Raw genomic sequence first — 15,070 nt, 5'->3', positions numbered from 1 at the left:
ACTCCCCACTCTGCCCCTTTGACTACTACATCTACTACTGCCCAGCTCCAGGATAGGTAACAGCCCTGCTCAGACCACTCTTCTCAGACCCCTGTACTCTTCCAGGACCTGGGCCCTGCCTTGTACCTCTCTGCCCCCCTCCTCTGACTATCCTATGACCGTGACCATGGCTGACATCAACAACGGTTATGAACAGAAGTTCCAGACGGACAGACATCATAAAGAGATTGACCTGATCAACAGAGACCCCAAGCAAGTCAACGAGGATGTAGTGAAGGTAGGCTACATTACGTGTGTGCGCGTGTGCGTGCATGTGCGCACCAGATAGCTAAGTATGGGCCTATTGAAGTATTGTCGCCCCGGACTGGACTTGGAAATGCCTTTTTTTGTGTCAGTGACAGAGCTTCTGGTTTTGCAATTTGTTGTCTCATTGAATGGGGTTCCGAGTCAGGTTGGAAGGAGAAGGACTGGAATCACTCTGTTATATGCGCACATTGGTCTATGTTAATGATTTATTCAGTTATTATTTATTGCTCGTGCTATGGAGTAGCCAGGTGGATATCTTGAGCTGGCAGTGTATTCTTTGGGTTATGATTGTGCCCCATCAAAATGTTCCCTGAAATAGCCTGTATTCCTATAGCGTTTTACCAGCCCAGCTACAGATAGTAGCTCTATTTCTGGGAAGGCCAATGTAAGGGTGTGAGATGCAGTTAAACATGTTTATCTGCCAATACTGCCATCATTGAATTTGTTCTAATCTTGTTATTTTAACATAATGTCTTTGATGGTTTTCTGTGGTATTCTTTGATTTGCTCATTAAGCATTGTCCAGGTCACAGTTGCAAATGAGAACTTGTTCTCAACTAGCCTACCTGGTTAAATAAAGGTGAAATAAAATAAAAAATTCAGCCTTTGTGGTTTTTAAAGCACTCTGTATATATACAGTAAGTGTATTCATAAGTACTGTTAGTGATATCAGATACTGTTCCATTAATTAGATCTGTGACTTTAAAATAGGCAGGATGTTAGAAAGAGAACATCTATGTGTTCATGCAGTGAGAATGTATCCAATTGGCTTAAGTGATTTCTTAAAGAAACTGTTCAGTGTCTCCAGATTTCTATGAAATATGACCTAGAATGAATTACCATATAAGTGAAATAATTTTCCTTACAAAAATTGGCAAATATGTATGTTAAAAAGCTTCTCCTGTTTTGGATTAGTCTGGGCGTACTTCAACAAGAGAATGGTGTGGGCATATACTGGTCATTAAAATATTAATACGAGTAGACCGCTGATTGGCCAGCTCATCCTCCTCACGAGGATAACATCATCCTCTGAGGAAATAGCAGACATTTTGAAATGGTCTGTTTGAGATACAAGTTTGAGGTCAGGCTTTTAAAGTGTTGTTTTTTTTGTCCTCTAAAATGTATACTTTGGCCACAAATATGAGTATAGGATGAGAAAAAACTATTTCTGTTTGATATTTTCACTGGACAGTTACTTTAAAGTATTTGCTCATGATATAAGTATTTGCATTGGACAGTGAGAGGTTTCACACAATATAATGATGGTTAAGCAACAGTTTTGCGCAAAAATTATTTATCTAAAAGAAGGTCTAGCTGTGGATGGCTGGAGCATGATGTACTACAATACCCATAATGCTTTGAGTAAGACATTAGGTTTTATTTTAGTACAGATGTGCCTGAAGCTAGCATAATTGTGTCTTGTCTAATTGGCATTTGTGTCAGAAGTGAAATCCTGATATCAATTACAATGGCCTCTCTGTCTCCAACTGCAGGTGGACTTTGAGGACGTGATCGCTGAGCCTGACGGGACTCACAGTCTGGACGGGGTGTGGAAGGCCAGTTACACCACCTTCACTGTGTCCAAATACTGGTGCTACCGTATCCTGTCTGCCATTTTGGGGATCCCCATGGCTCTACTGTGGGGCTTCCTATTTGCCTGCCTCTCCTTCTGCCACATCTGGGCCGTGGTGCCGTGCATTAAGAGCTGCATGATAGAGTCCCAGTGTTTCAGCCGTATCTACTCCCTGGCCATACACATCTTCTGCGACCCGCTATTTGAAGCCCTGGGAAAGATATTCTCAAGTGTTCGGGTGGTGCTACAGAAGGATGTGTAAGGTTCAGAAGCATGGGTCAGATTAATAATTGGATAGGGTAGTGATGGTGCTGCACTGTCTACTCTCCACTCTAAAGTAGGCCACTTCCCTGGCCACATGTCTGGTTGCTGATGCTGGGTCTGAGTCTGACTCATTTTCCAAAAAGAGCTTGTGATTGATAGAGATTAGTGTGTTCAATCGGAAGACAAAAAGAATAGTGCTCTTAATTTGACCTCTCTTTTGTTGCTGAGAATTGCAAATGTTTAGTGTATTCAATGTTTAAAATGCCTTCTAAAAATTTAAATTTCCACTTTAAAATGTCAGAATTTACTTTAAAATGTTTCAAGTTCCTGTGGTTGCAGGATTATTTTCCTGCTGTGGCAAACTGCCTTAAAATAAGGTCCTACTGTACATTTGTACATGTAGAATGGGGGGTCAATTATAGTCTATACAACATGGTACACTACAAAAAACACTCATCCATGATTGATTTAATGGTATTCCATACTTAATTTTACAAACTTTATTTAAAAATATATATATATTGTGTTTTCTTTTTAGTCATTTTTCACACATTGATTCTACAACAAATGAATTATTGTTACAGTTAGCTGTTATGTCAGTATGTAGTGCTAGTTGTGACTTGCCTACAGTACGTAATTGATATAGAAAATATTTAGTGAAAGAATTCCCAGTATGTTCAGGCAAGGGTGAGGCCAGATGGATCTACACACTCATGTCTTAGTACCAATGGGGAACATTATATCTAATGTATCTATTTGTTGAATGATATGGAAATGCAATCTATAGGAACTGACAGCATGTTTAGCCATAACAGAAAATAATCTTATGACCCAGAGATGAAATGTATAAAGACGCCACGTTTGGTCTTATTCAACCCAGGTAACCATCAACAAAGGATGAGGAATATTCTGTTATCTGATCCAAAGATACACCATAAAATCCAATTTTAGTTAAAGATTTTTTTAAATAAAAAAAAACAGGAAGGCCCACACACTGTTTATGCTCCCAATTCACTGCTTTATTGACAATGACTTAGTGCTCACATCCTAAAATCGAAACATTTCACCTCACATGACCATTACGCACATGACGCATGGTGGATGGGGAAACAATTCAATTCACATTTGCGCATAATCACAGAGGTGCATATGGTCATAACGGGTTATATACATACAAATCTGTTCAAGTTCCTACGCAACAGTAAAAAAAAATGAGATTACATTGGAAACTGTTGGAATACCCGCCCATATGACCAATATGTGCATGACAAGTGGTGGCAGTAGATATAATTAGAGTGACCTATTTCAAAAACAACTTGTGTACCTCTAATAATTTTATATGAATGAGATGGGCACATGTAGTAAATACAGAAAATCTAATATATACATATTTACAAAATCACCAAGTGGAGACAAAGTGTCATCACTCCATGGTACGCTCCAAACATGGACCTGTAAACACAGATTAAAGGTTATAACCGACCCCCGGGTCATGTTCATTAGGCATCAAATGAGGAAAAAGGATTGAAACACGGAGTGACTACCTGGACTTGTCCAATATGAAACAGTCATTTTAGTTTTTCATTGCAAAACATTTTGCATTGCGTGCCCTAAATAACACTACCCAGCTTCAGATTAAATCCACACTTTTTTTTTGAAAGACATAAAAACCTTTTTGGCCACTAGGTAAGAACTGCATGGTACGTTTTCCAGCCTCTACATGTTGTTCAATCTGGCAGGGAGTGACTTGATCTGAATCATAGACATTGAGAGGACTTGAGTAAAAAAAGACCTTTACAAACATGACACCTTATTCATTAATTTGTTCATTCATTCATTCATTCATTCATACTGACAACAATCTGACTACTTATTAACTCATTTAGTGTGGATGGACCAAGCTCCTCTATCTCTGCATTAAGAAGAACAGAAAATGAAGCACACACAAATCCTTTATTTTTTCTCATACATTAGTGATACATTTATTCTATTTACATTGAAATAAACAATTGATATAAAGAGAATCTTTACTTCCTGAATATATTGTGAACACTGTACGGCAGAGGTCTCCAACAGGTAGATCGCTAGCTACCAATTAACTCTCAGCCCACCTATGAGTACCTCGCCAAGCAATTCTGAAAGTACATGCATTTTTTTAATGTGTTCCATCACAAACTTCCATCAACACAAAGCTACTATCCAATCAAAGCCAAATTGACATTATCCCACTACTGGTTAGCCTCTATTGCTTGTAAAGCCAATGGTAACACAATATCTACCACTTCATTTCCAGCAATATTTCCCGTCTGTCCATTTGGTGCGTGCATTTGGCTATCATCCTGTATGTAGCAAGTTATCGATGCTAATGATAACCATCTAGTAGGTAGTTAACTGCAAAGTAGGCTTACCGCTGCAACCTGGTCTCAGAGCATTTTGTTTTATGATAGTATGATATGTTATGTTTCTAATGGTATTTATTAATTTGTGGATGTATATCACCAATTTCGTATTGTATGTTACGAATTACAATTTGTATTATATGTTACTAATTTGCAAAACATATGATATGTTACAAATTCTAGCAAGGTGGTGAGGTGGCTATCGTCAGCTAGCTTGCTAACATTAGATAGGCTAGGGGTTAGGGGTTAGGGTTAAGTTCATGAGTTATGAGTTAGGTTAAAGGGTTAAGGTTAGGGGAAGGGTTGGCTAAAATAGTTAAGGTTAGGGTTAGGGGAAGAGTTAACTAAAAGGGTTAAGGTTAGGGTTAGGGTTCGTGGGAAGGGTTGGCTAGCATGCTAAGTAATTTCAAAGTAGCTAAAAAGTATTAAGTAGTTGATTCAAACTCACAACCTTTGGGTTGCTAGACGTTCGCTTTATACGCCTACGCCACTTTCGTTGTTGCCTTAAGTAACCATCTGTCTTATGTAACCATACCAAACGTAACATACAGTATCATACTAATTTGAGTGTCCCGGATTTACATTTACTATGTTACCTCTAGTCTATAAGACCAGGCTGGCTTACCTGATATAAAGATATTATGACAATTTGCATCAATTGGGTGGCCCTTGTTTTGAAAACTCTGCCATGACATGTGCTGCAGCAGTACACTTAACAGGAGAAGATCAGCTAGACCAACACATTCCTCTCCTACTTAATAACAGATACATTGGACCTTTATCTCAAAATCAAATCATTTCTGAGTAACACTTAAGTACCTTGCTGTGATTGTTTCCGAATTAAATATTCAAAAATAAAATAAAATAGCTTCTTAACAAAGACCAATTTCTCGAGCAATAATTTAACTAGGACTGTCTAGGAGTGGTCTGAGTGGGGAGGGGAAAACTGAAAATGTGCTGTTATTGACAGAAAGGTTTGGAAATATCTTTCTTATTGGTCTATTAAGTAATTGCCTGCATGGTTATGTCACCATGGAAGGTCAAAATAGTCTGAAATTTCAGGCAGTCTTACACATCATTTTCAAAATTTTATCGGGCCCCATTAGAGTTGTTTATTAACCATTATTTTCGAAGGTATATTGACAAAAAAACACATCTCTTGTACACCGAGGAGAAAAACGAATAGCCTATTTAAAAGCTATGAAATTCAATTGTAGCTCGCAACGTTTCATAAAAAATAAAAAAAAAGTAGCTCTCACGCTAGAAAAGGTTGGCGAAATCTACTGGAAAGGTGATACATATATACACAAAATAACACCTGCGTTGATCTACTGTAATCACCCACACAACAATAAAGAAAAAATATACATGTGTTGGAGCACATTTCAAAGCATATGCACGTTTATTATTTTACAAAGCTACAGTATAACTTATATTGCGTCAGAAATTGAGCCCTATTCCTCTATAGTACACTATTTGTACCAGAACAATATATGCCCAGGTCAAAAGTAGTGCAGTGTATAGGGAAAAAGGTGCAAATTGGGACACACAGCCTTAGATAAATAACAATAAAGTGTCTTTAATATCCCCTCCATGGTTTGAAGATATAGGCAATCTAATCTAACATCTCTCTGTGTAGAGATCAATAACAATGCAATATCCCTGGCTGAGCAGTAAGGTCACCAAGAGAACAGGTTTCATTGTGAAACTTCATTCTATTTCCCATTTTGTTATTGTGGTGACTGAAAGGTCAGCTTGGTGTGTGAATAAGCTCTGCTGAGTTTCTCTACCTAGACCTGAGAAATACAGAGAGTAATAGAGCTGTGTGTAGAAACAAATCTTACGTCAAGTGTATATAATAAGAATTCAATATAACCTTTTTTTGCTGAAGAAGAGGAGGAGGGGAAAGGTTTGCGCGGAAACACAGTCTCTTTTAATATTTTCCTTAAAAAGCCATACAGGTAGAGATGAAATAATTTGATTTATGGTACACATTGACTGACAGTCTGATCATCAGCTGTACAGTATATGGAAAACTCAAATGAAACAGGAATGAATATGTGTGCTACAAAGACATACCATAACTTGACCTATGGGCAACAGCTTATGGGCAAAGTACATTTCTTCCTCAGAAAATGTTCATTTTAGAGGGATTTCAGTAACGTGCTGGAGGTTTGTGAGACTAAAACACAGTAAAGAGTAAATGTTATAACCGACGATAACAAGCATACACTACCCATAACATGATGCAGAACCACCATGTTTGAAATATGAAAAGTGGTACTAAGTGAGGTGTTGGATTTGCACCAAACATAACACTTCATATTCAGGACATAGAGTTAATTTCTTGGCCAACTTTTTTGCAGTTTTACTTTTAGTGCCATATAGCAATAAGGACACATGTTTTGAAATATTTTTATTCTGTACATGCCTCCTTCTTTTTACTGTCATTTAAGTTGGTATTGTGGAGTAACTACAATGTGGTTGATCCATCCTCAGTTTTCTCGTATCACAGCCATTAAACTCTGTAACTGTTTTAAAATAACCATTGGCCTCATGGTGAAATCCCTAAGTGGTTTCCTTCCTCTTCTGCAACTGAGTTATGAAGGACGCCTGTATCTTTGTAGTGACTGGTTGTATTGATACACCATCCAAAGTGTAATTAATAACTTCATCATACTCAAAGGGATATTCAATGTCTACTTTTTTTTTTTTTTACCCATCCGCCAATAGGTGTCCTTCTTCGCGAGGAATTGGAAAACCACATGATCTCTGTGGTTGAATCTGTGTTTGAAATTCACTGCTCGACTGAGGGACTTTACAGATAATTGCACACAAAGTGGCTCGATGCAAATTATTATGTGACTTGTTAAGCACATTTTTACTCCTGAACTTATTTAGGCTTGCCATAACAAAGTGGTTGAATACTTATTGACTCAAAACATTTTAGCTTTTCATTTTTTATGCATTTTTAAAAGCACATTTCCACTTTGATATTATGGGATATTTCAAATCTGTCTGTAGCACAACAAAATGTGGAAAAAGTCAAGGGGTGTGATCATTTTCTGAAGGCACTGAATAGGCCCATGTAGCCTATTTATCTTTCAATGAAGTCATCTCAGTTTTAATTTGAAGCATTGTTTTATCCTCCACTTATAACAATGGCAAATACTTGGCCCACTTTATATCTGTATTGAACTTCGTTCAGAAGTTATCGGCGGTCACAGTCAGACAGAGGGCTGAACATAGAATCACGATGTTTAGGCTAAGATATTCTGTGAATAAAAGGGCAATGCACACTAACGATGCACTTAGCTGCTCTACGAGTGGTCTGAGGCATTCGGAAACTAATGAGGGTTTTCAAGTGCAATTTTAGTAATGATGGTTTTGGGAAACAGCTTGGCTACTAAAGATACATCGTAAGATCATTCTAACGATGATCTTAACGCTACAAAGGCTCTGGGAAATGAGGCCCTGGTCTTACAGGGGTACCTGGCCCACACCAAGCCTCGGATGAAGGTCTTTCAGGTTTAGAGTACGCAACTTAACCTCTCTTCATGGTCTTATGTGCTGGAGATCTGTGTGCTGCACCTCTTGCTGGTATCTGGCCCTACCCATCGATAAGCATTGCATGGTGAAGATCTAAGTCTTCACCATGCAACCCACTCTTTGACTGATATGAAGAAGGGCTTTCGGTAGTAGTGAGTTCCTGTCCCACCCCAACTCATCTCCTCCATGGTCCTCACTCCTCATGTGCTGGTGGTCTGAGTGATGCTCCTCTGACTACTATGGTTCTTGATGACGAAGGTGGAGGTGGAGGTGGAGATGCTCCTGCGGCTCTGCTGGCGGTCACACCCTCCGCACTGTGAGGCCTTCAGGTACTGTGAGGAGCAGCAGATGAAGCACCTCATCAGGTCATGGAACAGGTGGCCAGCGAAGAACATATAGATCCACGGGTTACAGCAGCTGTTCAGACTGGCCAGCAGCATGGCAATGATGAACGCCATGTCTAGGATAAAGAGAGAAAGAAGTAAGGCTTTATAAATACTGTAATTTTCACCTGTCGAAAGCTTTCAATACACAGGTCACTGCCAAAATAAAGGAAACACCAACATAAAGTGTCTTAATAGGGCGTTGGGCCACCACGAACCAGAACAGCTTCAATGCACTTTGGTATAGATTGTACAAGTGTCTGGAGCTCTATTCGACGGATGCGACACCATTCTTCCACAAGAAATTCCATCATGTCGTGTTTTATTGATGCCGGAAATCGCTCCAGAATTTCCCATGAGTGTTCAATAGGATTGAGATTTTGTGACCGATACGGCCATTGCATATGGTTTACATTGTTTTCATGCAAACCATTCAGTGACCACTCATGCCCTGTAGCCACGGTAGCCAAAATAATGGCCATCCCAGCATCTTTATACATGACCCTACATGCTGACCACACCAGTCGTGTCGCATGCGTGAACTCTGCAAAATCAATTTACACATACATGTTATTCAATCATTGCACCCACACTGCTCGTGCGCACCAATGAGCGTCTGATTTGCTAGGTGCTAAAATAATAATAATAATCAATTAGGAGAGTTGAGAGCTGAACAGCTGAACAGGTGTCAATTATAAGTCACCATGTATTAATGGTTTTCTCCTACTCATGTATTAATCATGCACAGAGAGAGACTCTTGTCAGGTGCACTCATTATTCCTGAAATCATCCAATTAATATTGTGTCGGGCTACCTCCACTAGACTTGAGAAAGAGAGAGAGAGAGAGAGAGAGAGAGAGAGAGAGGGAGGAGAGAGAGAGAGAGAGAGAGAGGAGGAGAGAGAGGGAGAGAGAGAGAGAGAGAGAGAGAGAGAGGCCATCTCGCTGGATGTTGTCATTAAGACTGTAAATCCTTCTCTGGTCTTGGATCTTAATTTGTGCAAAGACACAGGCCTTTTCTCAATTAGATTAGCTCAACTCTGCATCCTCCTCCTCTGTCCTCTCTGGCTTCCTTTTGAAAAAGGTCAAAGGTAATCTCGGAGAGGTGGCCAGGAGAGGGAAAGTGGGCGAAAATGCGCTTGTATAAAATGAGACTCCTTGTCGTGCTCCCTCAGGAAAATTACGTTTACAGGGTGGAATCCCAAAATAAATGTATAAAGTGATAAAAACAAATACAGTTTGTTGTGCAGACATTATATAGATAAAGGGATAAGTAGTATATTGTTTTTAAATGTTTGCATGCTTTTCTCCTTCATGAAAACAGTAGCTGATTCAATGTGGGTTTTGGCAGATTTAAAACTCTTCTGGGAAGGACTCGGTTTCCGGGCCATGGAGGAGAGAGGACGGAGGAGAGAGCACGGAGAATGGACTTTTGCCCAAATAAGGCCTTGAATTTTAGATTAGCCTGGCGCAGGAGGCCATGGCCATTATGAAGCATGGACCAGCTCATGATTCTCACCATCCAGAGAATTAATCACACGCCAAACGACATAGTCATACAGTATATCCACTGTTCTATTTCCTCAACATTAATGGCCTTGACAGGCGTTCAGAGCTAAGCTGACAAATAGGCTCACGGTGACAACTCAGGCAGACACCGGTGCAAATCATTGCCACAGACACCATCTATATTACTTATGGACCGAAGGCCTAAGGCATGGCCATGACCACACGACATCAGACCTAAGTTCAAAAAAGTTTTTAAATCTTTCTAATACATAGATGTTTTGCTTTAGCATGCCTGGAGTACCAGGTGGGCGGGGTTCGCATTTTGCCATTGGTTCATTACAACATGCAAGCTACATTAAATCAAGCATACTTTTACATTTGTCAAAGGATCTTATCCAGATCAACTTACAGTAAGTGCATTCATCTTAAGACAGCTAGGTGATACAATCACATATCACAGTCGAAGTATGTGAAAGTATTACAAATAGTATTTGAATCCAGACCGGTGGAAAATCCCATTTTACTGATGAATGGGTAAACAAAAGACGGGGCGGAAGCTTTCAAACACTTTTTTGTTGGCTGAAGGAGCCATTTTTACACTGATAGACCATGTCAAGAACATACATTTAATTTTTAGATTTGACTTTTCAAATTACAGTGCTCATTCAAAACCTGAGTTGCTCACAGCCTCCCCCACTTCCTGAGGTCCCAAGGCTGACACATTGATGTCACAGTATATTTACCCCTCTTAACGCTCAACGGGCTCTGCAGGGCTATTGGAATGTATAACTGCTACTTTTTCCTCCTCATCCCCTAATTTGGTTGTTTCCATTTTGAGGTGTATTTATGGATTGTATTTAAAGCTTTTGTGCGGCTGCTCGGCCATTGAAACCCATTTCATCAAGCTCCCGACAAACAGTTATTTTGCTGACTTTGCTTCCAGAGGCTGTTTGGAACTCATTAGTGAGTGATGCAATCAAGGACAGGTGATTTTTACGTGCTACGGGCTTCAGCACTTGGTGGTCCGGGTCTTTGTGCTTGTGTCCTACCACTTTGCGGCTCAGACGTTGTTGCTGCTAGACTTTCCGCTTCTCAAAAACAGCACTTACAGTTAATCGATCGGGGCAGCTCTAGCAGGGCAGAAATTACACAAACTGATTACTTGGAAAGGTGGCATCCTATGACTGTGCCACGTTGAAAGTCACTGAGTTCTTCAGTAACGCCATTCTACTGCCAATGTTTGTTTATGGAGATTGCATGGCTGTGTGCTCGATTTTATACACCTCTCAGCAACGGATGTGGCTGAAATAGCTGAATCCTCTAATTTGAAGGGGTGTCCATATACTTTACTATTATTATTTATGTATTACCTTTATTTAACTAGGCAAGTCAGGAACAAATTCTTATTTACAATGACAGCCTACACCGGCTAAACCTGGACGACGCTGGGCCAATTGTGCGCCGCCCTATGGGACTCTAAATCACTGCCGGTTGTGATTATATTATACATGTTGGCATTTGTGACTCATTTAAGAAAACTAGGCATATGTCGCGCGTCACTACTTTACAGGAGAGGCATTTGAACAAAAACGTAAATGTTTTATCAAAATGCGTTTTCATGTGCCTTAATAACACAATTGTATGCCATCTGTTAATACAAATAAAATGGTTAAATTACGATCATAGTTGGTTTAGCCACTGAAAAAGACAGGAATCTTCCCTCTTGCCATGATTGGCTTAGATAATGGATGGGCTGGACATGCCGATAATGAGTTTGGATAGGTCTGACATGTAGCACGCTCCTGTCTATAATTTGAGCTGCTCAGTATGTGTAGGTAATCCCTCATAACACGGCTTTTGGAAAGATACCACGAAGAACTGTAAAAGTGTTTGATTGCAAATATGGGAAGGGAGTCGAAAAAAAGAATGCACAAAAGGCTGTTGTAAAGAACACCTGTCTCTGGATTACATCTTCAAACTAAGGGCAACCATGGCATCTGTGACAGAGAGGGAGAAGTTTTTTTCCATTTATTCGGGTAAGATAGTCTAGCTAGCTAGATTTTCAGATACTATACGTTTCTAAATTTGTCAGAAAGTAATTTTCATTGCAAGTTAAAGCATACTGTTAGCTATCTAGATAACGTTAGCTGGCTGGCTCGCTAGCTAACGTTATGTGTACGTTCTGTGTAGTAATATTATTGGTATCTCAGAACCATTTGCATTGCTAGTTATAGCCCAATGTTAGCTAGCTAGCTAACATTGAACTTAGTTGATTAGCTTTAGCTACAGATTCATGCAGGATAGTAACATTATGAGTTGCGATTATGGTTCATTGTTTAGCTAATTAGTTAATTACATTTCTAAACAAAAGACCATGCAAGTAACCATTTCACTGTACCATTTACACCTTCTATATCCTGTGCATGTGACAAATAAACTTTGATTTATTTGATACAGTGTGTGTGTTTACCAGAGACGGTTTTGTGAAGAACAACATGACCTGCACTAAAGTCAAATTGGGATATAACTTTAGCCCAACGAGACAGTGTCTAAGTTCTAAATTTCTCCGGTAGAATGCCCTGCTTTTATTTTGTCACACTCACACTATTTTCTGCAATTAGCTCGCCATTAACTTGTAAATAAGGATCTTGCTGTGAGTTTATTTTCCTGTAATAATGAATACAAATTAGCTAAAGTTAAGGTGTTGTAAGCTATATGATATGGTCATTATTTGAACTGGCTAGCCAGCTAACTTAACATTAGCTAGCTAGCTAACAAGCTAGAAACAAACAAAAACATTGGTTAGAAAGTTGCTTTTAGTTGCCTGGTTTTCTAGATTGACATATACTAAATTCATTTTTAAACAGATGGGTTTATTGGTGTTAAAATATACCCGCTTTCTTTGGACCACCAGGCTGTTGATGTCATGCAGCCCGTCATTTTTGTGTTCATACTTTTTCATAACGACAAAGACAAGTTTGATGTCGGACGACAATAAAATGGACAACAATAGAATGTTCATAATGTAACTGTATCAGTCATAATGTAACTGTTTACAGACGTAGTTAAAACCAACCAATCTTTGGTTGTTTAGTACACCACCATACTCACTCTGTTTAGCACATGGCCTCACATGTGAATCCTTAAAGAGATGGGTGGGGATCAGGTTTAAGAGGGAGGTTCTGAATGGGTGTAGAGAAAGAAGAGCTCTCTAAAACATTCAATGGCCATTTTCTCAAAAGTGGGGTTACAAGTTTATCAACTTTCAAAGCAGAATTACTTTCCATTGTTCCTCAACTGTAGTGTATAATATACAATTTTCTAGCTCTGAGTCTCTACTTTTATCCAATGTAAAAAATAAAAAATAAATCAAATTTTGCTACATAAGACAGAATTGAGCCGGTCATTTGAGCCGGATCAAAAAGCCATTGAAAATGCCCTCTTCCCTCTTATGAGCAAATCCATAACTATCTTACTAAAACAACATTTTCCCTGTTCAGATAGTGACAAATAGAACCAGGAGAGAGACAGGAGAATGAGACATTCTCCAACTAATGACATGTCACTCTCTGTGCCTCCCTCCTTATAACCCCATCCATATATAAAGCAGTGTATAATTCATGCATAAAGCCCTTTATAGTTTACCTTCTCTGGGTGCTGCAGGGTCCCATGCCGACCACATTTGTACGAAGAAAAAAGGAGTCCAACAAACAATATAAGCTACGACAATGACAAAAGTCATTTTGACAGTTCGGATCTTCGCTTTTGATATGAGCCTCACGCTGCTCACCCGAGAGAGCGCTGCACCTTTGGACGTCCGCGGTGTGAGAGACATACACTGATCCCGTCTGGTTTTCATTTTAAAGTTTTGCCATATTTTAAAACTTATCAGGCCATAGCAAATACTTAAAATAGCCACTGGAATGATGTAGATTGTAAGACTAATCCATGTAATGTACGCCTTGGCGCCCCAGGGTTCTACGAAGTCTCCCCAACAGTCATAAACTCCGTTGCCCACCTCCCTCAAGGAAAATATGTACACTTGAGGGGTACTGAAAACCAGACTAAGCATCCAAGAAGCAATCACATAAAAACAGTCCTTCCTCTTGTGCAGAGAGCGGAGGGGCTGACATATCGCCAAGCATCTGTCTATGGACATTAGAACAAGCATGTAGGTGGACGCGAACATCCCGACAACCTGTAGGTACTTCACCAGCCTGCACAGTAAATCAGACCCGTAGAAGCGAAATGTAATGTCCCATATGAGCTGCGGGAGGACCTGGAAGATTGCCACCACCAGGTCCGCAATACTGAGGTGTTTCATGAAGTAGTACATTCGAGAGTGGCTGTGCTTGCTCGTATGTATAGCCAAGAGGACGCAAAGGTTACCGGCCAACGCGAGCAGCAGGACGAGGACAAGAACTGTCACCTCCACTTTGGCCACCTCCTCGTTCCGCTTCAGGGGGTTCACGCCGGTCTGGTTCCTGGTACCCGTCTCGTTTCCACCGCGACTCGAGTTGGTCCATGAATCGTTCATCATCGCCCACACGTCTTGGTCTCGCTGGTCCTCCATCATTCATTCGTTAACTGGCCACTAAAGCGTTTCACCCTGAGCGCAAAAACACTGCTTCCAGCACCAGAGATCAGTGAGGTGAGAGACTTACTGGATACTCATCTGTTCCTTGTTCATTTGTTTATCATTTCCCGTTTTTCCAAAGTTTAACAAGTTTGTTTTCCGTTTACATGTTTCGACGGTTAATTCCAATAGTAAGGTGTCCCAATTAGGCGTAGTCTATGAGAGATAGGCCCACGTTCTAGGTAAACAAAAACAAAAATACTGTTTACAAGTCAAAGTGACAAAAAAAATCGAACATGGATGAATTAATACATAAATATATGATATGCGCAATGTGCAATTATACTAGCGAAATCAATTAATCAATCAATATCGCCAATATTAATAGGCTACAAATAATAGACTAATTATAATAATCACAATAATCTGACTAATTATAAATCCAATCATACATGCTAATCATGATCAAAATGATAACTATTATAAAGACTGAGACCTTCCAACCTTACACAA

At 39.7% G+C, this 15,070-nt stretch overlaps 2 protein-coding genes across 2 annotated transcripts; one reads left to right on the top strand and one right to left on the bottom strand.

Moving 5' to 3' along the window:
* Positions 1 to 3,139, top strand: LOC139370890 (caveolin-3-like). The gene is made up of 2 exons (XM_071110752.1): positions 1 to 277; positions 1,799 to 3,139. Exons 1-2 carry the CDS (start codon positions 155 to 157, stop codon positions 2,138 to 2,140), a joined length of 465 nt encoding a protein of 154 aa, XP_070966853.1. The 5' UTR covers positions 1 to 154; the 3' UTR covers positions 2,141 to 3,139.
* A 5,151-nt stretch (positions 3,140 to 8,290) lies between these two features.
* On the bottom strand, positions 8,291 to 14,561 carry LOC139369762 (isotocin receptor-like). Its single transcript, XM_071109024.1, has 2 exons — positions 13,627 to 14,561; positions 8,291 to 8,550 (listed from the first exon to the last, which is right to left on the bottom strand). The coding sequence occupies exons 1-2, from the start codon at positions 14,555 to 14,557 to the stop codon at positions 8,291 to 8,293; spliced, it is 1,191 nt and encodes a 396-aa protein (XP_070965125.1). The 5' UTR covers positions 14,558 to 14,561.
* Between the last annotated feature and the right edge of the window lie 509 nt (positions 14,562 to 15,070).

The sequence above is a fragment of the Oncorhynchus clarkii genome, chromosome 17 (genome assembly GCF_045791955.1).
Source record: "Oncorhynchus clarkii lewisi isolate Uvic-CL-2024 chromosome 17, UVic_Ocla_1.0, whole genome shotgun sequence".
Taxonomy (NCBI): domain Eukaryota; kingdom Metazoa; phylum Chordata; class Actinopteri; order Salmoniformes; family Salmonidae; genus Oncorhynchus; species Oncorhynchus clarkii.
This window is presented reverse-complemented; position numbering and strand designations above follow the sequence as displayed.